At 41.6% G+C, this 5,602-nt stretch overlaps 1 protein-coding gene across 1 annotated transcript; it reads left to right on the top strand.

The window, feature by feature from the left end:
- Nucleotides 1–717: 717 nt before the first annotated feature.
- SYPL1 (synaptophysin like 1) lies at nucleotides 718–5,268 on the top strand (the record flags this gene model as incomplete). The annotated part of the gene is made up of 5 exons (XM_084279412.1): nucleotides 718–786; nucleotides 1,426–1,544; nucleotides 2,698–2,902; nucleotides 3,724–3,912; nucleotides 5,149–5,268. The coding sequence occupies 5 exons, from the start codon at nucleotides 718–720 to the stop codon at nucleotides 5,266–5,268; spliced, it is 702 nt and encodes a 233-aa protein (XP_084135538.1).
- Between the last annotated feature and the right edge of the window lie 334 nt (nucleotides 5,269–5,602).

The following is a 5,602-nucleotide window of genomic DNA, read 5'->3' as shown; positions in this document are numbered from 1 at the left end:
GTTTTAGCCCTCCAGTTTCACTGAAGATTAACATATCAGCAAGACAGCACAATCCCAACCCCCCCCCCTCCCCACCCCACCCCCTCAACATTTAAAGCTTAAAACCCCCAAACGTAGTTGATGAGATTTCAGTGAGTTTCCACTGCACCTGAACTGTCAGGAGCCTCTGCCTTGTTTGCTAATAAAATCAGTAACCCCAAAACCATGGCGTGGCACGGTGTGTCCCGCAAAGCATGCTCTCCTCTGCCTGCACCCTGCAAGGTGTGGCCACAGGGACACACAGCCCTGACATCACAGCACACAGCCTTGCTGTGGCAGCACCCTCAACTTCAGCTGATCCATCACAGCCCCTTTAGCCTCCTGGGGAGGGAAGGAAGTAAGGAAGGAGTGATGTCACTGCTGCCCAGCTCCACAAAATGACCGAAGCTGCACCTCCCTGTGACAGTTACCACACCATTTCTTCTGCCCAGAGACAAGGTCCTCTATGGCAGTAGCACCTGCCCCACACAGCTGGGCTCTTTCCTCCCTCTGTCTCTCAGCTTCCTCTGATCTCTGATTTGGGGCTGAGGAGCCCTGGTGTGAGATAAAGGGGGTGAGGCCATCCCCAGCACAGGGTAGGTGGGTGTGGCAGGGAGGAGCACAGGGGTGGCCTTAAAGGGAGCTGCCTGGGTAGGGTTGTATCTGTGGTTCCTGGGGGCTGCTCTGGTGTCTTCCAGGATGGCTGGTGTGAGGCTGGATTTTGGCTTGCTTCTGGAACCCCTGGGCTTCATTAAGGTCCTCGAGTGGGTGAGTGGGACTGATTCTTCCTTCCTGTAGGCTTTGCTCCTATGCTCTTGCTGGGTAAGGCTGAGGATGTTCGGGCTAAGGAGCTGCCTGCTCCCTGCCTTGCCTTGCCGATGGTAGGAGCTTGACACCCTCAGCCTGGTCCTCTGGCTGGGAGGGAGAAAGCAGCTCTATGGAAACATACAGTCTATGTGTTCATTGCAGGTTTATCACTGTAACTTACCCTACTGTGTGTTTTGTGTGTGTTCTGCTTATAGCAGGTGTAGGATTTTGTTAGTGAAAAAGGGAAGCCAGGAGTTAATCAGAGAGGCAAGTTGATGTGCAATGCTCTGAGCATGTAGCTTCTAACATGCTGTTGTGGATGTCTGAGACTCCTAAAATGACTTATCTTACTAACTGCAATGAGCTGTTGTGCTTGCTTTTAGCACTCAGAAAAACCCCAGCCAAATTTCTGGTGTAGGACTAAGAAAAATATAAACAAAAATAACTTTGAAATGGGATTTTTGTTAGTGGTGCTGCTTGTGGCTTTTAATTATAGAAACTGAATGCTTAGTTCCTATTTTTTGCTTTCATTAGTTGCTTCAGCTAAAAGTTTGCGCTCTAGTGGTACATGCTAATATGTCTGTGTATCACTCCCTATAGATTTTTTCCATCTTTGTTTTTGCCACATGTGGAGGCTTTCAAGGTGAAACTACCCTTCTAGTTTCCTGCAAAGGTGTGGTGAACAAAACTGTTACAGCTGCTTTTGCTTATCCATTCAGGTGAGTACTAGCTATCCAGTTGTCACTCCTACACCAATTACTGCTTATTTGCTCACCACCACCACTGCCCCCCACCCCCCCAAAATCTGTCTCTATGAGTATATATTTACTATATATATATATATGATTAAACATGTGAAACCTCTGGTTTGATTTGTAGTAGCAATAAATAAATGTTTAGTTGTAACTGTTCAAAGCATTGTGGTTGTTCATGTACTGCTGAAATGCTCTGTATCACTCTACCTTAAGCTCTGTTCTAGCAATGCATGAATGCTACAGAAAGTGATCAATAAGAAAAATTATACAGCAGGCTTAGCAGCCTATTTCTTCACCAATCTTTTGTTGCTTTGGAAGCTCAAATAAGACTATTTTAGGTTGCATTTTGTTTAAAGACTGAACGGAAAATACTCTTCAGTGTATTCCACTAGAGACTTGGAGAGGGTGTTGGACACACAAAAGCTAAATGGTCTGCTATCATTGTAAAGCTCTTGTAGAGACAAGCTCCTTTCCCAGAGCATGGGGAAAGAGATTTCTTCTTTGTTGCTACAACTGTATGATTACAGCGAGTGCAGAGTTGGTGTTCCATGTGTGTCCAATCAGCATAGGTGTAAGGATAGAAAGAGATTCAGGCCAGCTAGTAAAAAATACTTCAAAAGTATAGAATTTGGAAAATACCCAGTGTTGTAATGGCACTTGAAAAGGGGAGTAGGAATCTGAAGCAATTCTGTACCGGTCACTGCATCTTTGCTGCTGGTCATGCAGATTCTATTGAATTTCCTAAGCTTGAAAGTTTAGAACTTGCATTTTCTTGTACCTGTAATGCAAATAGACGCCTCTCTAAGTTTTGATCCTTAACTGCCAGTCTCCACAATAATGTTATTAACTCTAAAATGGTTTAGCTAAGTCTGCTTCCAAATTGGGCTTTCTTTCTTCAGTTGCAATAAATGTAACACTAATGTTTTTCTCCTGAAGTTGCTGTTGCATATCCCAATGTAGGACCGGGAAGAGTCTTCAGACAGCTTGACAAATCTTTGTGCTGTGTAACTGAAACATTATACAAGTTGTCCTTTAGAGTAAACTTACATAATGGGAATGCTGAAGCACTGTTATTCTGAAACACAACTTTATGAAGTTTTCACTTCCATCTTTGCAGGCTGAATACTGTTGCACTTAGTGCACCAGACCCAAAGCGCTGTGGTGGTACTTGGTCTGACGTCTATCTTGTGGGCAACTTCTCCTCTTCTGCACAGTTCTTTGTTACCCTTGCAGTGTTGGCGTTCCTCTACTGCATCGCCGCCCTTGTGGTATATATTGGGTATAAACATGTGTATCAACAAAACAGCAAGTTTCCACTCACTGTAAGTGATAAAATATTTTAATGTTTTGCCTTTTGAAATCAGAGAGATAAGAAATGCTGCTAATGTAAGACTATCTGCATAACTTACAAATATTCAATAGTTCCAAAAGTTAGATGGAGTGTGAGCACAAGTATCTCAGACTAGTAGCTACAACACTCAAGCAGAAAAGGGGGTCCAAATCCTTGAACATCTGTGACAGGATACTTTATGCAGTCATTGAAACAGAGTAGAATGAAGCTCTGTCTTCTCAGCTGAACAGTCTTTACCACAACTGTTGCTTTGTACCATGTATTTGGATATAGATCTGTTCCATAGGTGGGACCTCCACTGTTAGTCTCTGGGGAAATCTTGCTATGTAGAGAACCTGCTATGTGGGTGCATTTGGTAGAGGGAGAATTTGGTCATCCTAAATATCAAAGCCCTGATCCTCTGAATGAAATATGAGAGCCTAGAAACAGACCTTTCAAGCCAAATTTTAATGTGTTAGCCATCCAGATTTAAATCCTCTGCAGTTTCTATGCTGTTCCCAATTCACTAAACTTTGACTTAAATTTTTATAATGCAAGTGCTAGGTATCTGATTATTTTTAAGAAACTAATTTCTTACAGCAGATAAGATTATTTATGCTTGGGCATACAGTTTTGTAGCTGATTATCAACACACTATAACTATGTTGTAATTACAATTCAAGTAAATACTAAATTTACTTGTGAGCAGTAGCACTGATGCAGTTCCTTTGGTGATATAATTCATTCTGGTTTAATGTTAGGTACATTCATGCAAATTATTTTAACCTAATAAGGAGTACTCCTCTTCTGTAGGACTTGGCTGTCACTGTCATAACAGCCTTTCTGTGGATGGTCAGTACTTTTGCTTGGGCAAAGGCACTTGCTGACATCAAAGTGTCCACAGGGGCCAGCATTATTCTAGGAACTGAATCTTGCAAAGCACCAGGAACAACATGTCATTTTGTTTCTGTGACCAGCATGAGAACTCTGAATGTGTCTGTGGTACGTATGTCTTTTGCCATAGAGCTACAATAACTGTGTTACAGATCAGCTAACAGCACCTGAGAGCCCTAAACTGCTGATTGTGTGTGGTGTTTGCTCTGTTAAGATTCCTTTATGGGTTATCAGTCCTTCAGGTCCATTGATACTGTGGTAAAACACTGACCAAGCTTTTTCTTTAAAAGGAAATGTTTCTCTTTTTTTTAAGAAACAACTTGTAGGATGTGTCTCTAGAGCTGTTAAATGCAGCATTTCTAGGCACATTTGAGTCTTTATACTATTTCTGTCTGTAGCCAAGAGCAACTTAAAATGTTACTGAGCCACCCAAGTAGTTCATTGACTGATACCAGTACCATCATGCTTCCTGCTCTGCTTTTTGGTGTTGAACCAAGCCTTTTAATAAAGTGAGCAATTTTACAGACTAAATAGATGTTCCATGTAATACGATGTCATGGTGTAGCACCCATCTGGCAGCTGAGCACCACCCAGCTGCTTGCTCACCCCTTCCCCCCCACCAGCTAAATGGGGAGGAGAATTGGAAGAAAAAGATGAAGAATATGGATTGGGATTAGGACAGTAAAGGGAAAGGAAAATAACAAGAATATAAATGAAAGCAGGTGATACAGTGCAATTTGCTCACCACCCAGAACCTAAAGTCAAGCCTGTCCCATTGCAGCCAGCACTTTCCTTATGTATTGAGCATGATGTCATATGATACTGAATACCCCTTTGGCTGGTTCAGGTTGGCTGTTCTAACTGTGCTCCTCTCAGCTTCTTGTGAAAATTAACTCCACCCCAACTGATAGAAAGCTCATCTTCCTAGGAAAAACTCTTCACAGCAGGGAAAATAGGACTTATTGAATGATCTTCCTAGTAAATCCTGGGTTTTTTTCAGAACTGGCTGTTGCTTTTTGGCCCAGTAATAACTAACTGTGTACTGTGCATTTGTGTATGTGGAGATGCTGGGTGACTGAAGAGGTTTTATCTAATTCTATCCAAAAGACAGATTAAGCTGACTGTCTGACTTTCAAACAATTCTATTAAACTAGCTTCTAATATTCTAAAGCATGTCTTGTGCATACCAAAGGGATGCCAATGAGAGCAGTTGTTTCTGGCTTGGCTTCAAGTTGTACTCCAGGTCAGGTTTTAGCTCTCTTTTTTTTTTCTTGTTTGTCAGGGTTTTTATAAAAAAACAATCTTAATCTTGCCTCTTTCTCTTTTTTTTTTCTTAACCTACAGGTGTTTGGCTTGCTTAATATTGTTTTATGGGGAGGAAATGTTTGGTTTGTATACAAGGACACCAACCTGCACAACCAATCAAACAGTCCCGGTATATATTCAACTCAAAGAGGAATATGAAAGCAAGGTGAAGTGTTTCCACTCTTAGATTACACTGCAAAGAGCATGGAGCCATTACGATCTATTTCAATAATAACTGCTAATACTTTGTACAGACTTCTGTTTTGTACTATGGTTTGGATATGCCAGTTGATGGGTTTAATTATCTTGAAATACATTATGCTTCTTGAAGCTGTGCAGCTTTTTATTATGTTTTTTGAAGAGCAAAATGTTATGGTTATCTGGATGCTGATCCTCTTAGGTTCTTAAATTAACCTCATGGAGGAATGGGTGTGAAGCAACTGCATCTGTGTTACTACTGCAATTGCTTTAGTTCTAATAAGCCTTGGCTGAA

This window comes from Gallinula chloropus, assembly GCF_964237585.1.
Source record: "Gallinula chloropus genome assembly, chromosome: 1".
NCBI lineage: Eukaryota > Metazoa > Chordata > Aves > Gruiformes > Rallidae > Gallinula > Gallinula chloropus.
The sequence above is the reverse complement of the archived record's forward strand: the minus strand, read 5'-3'. Positions and strand labels throughout refer to the sequence as shown.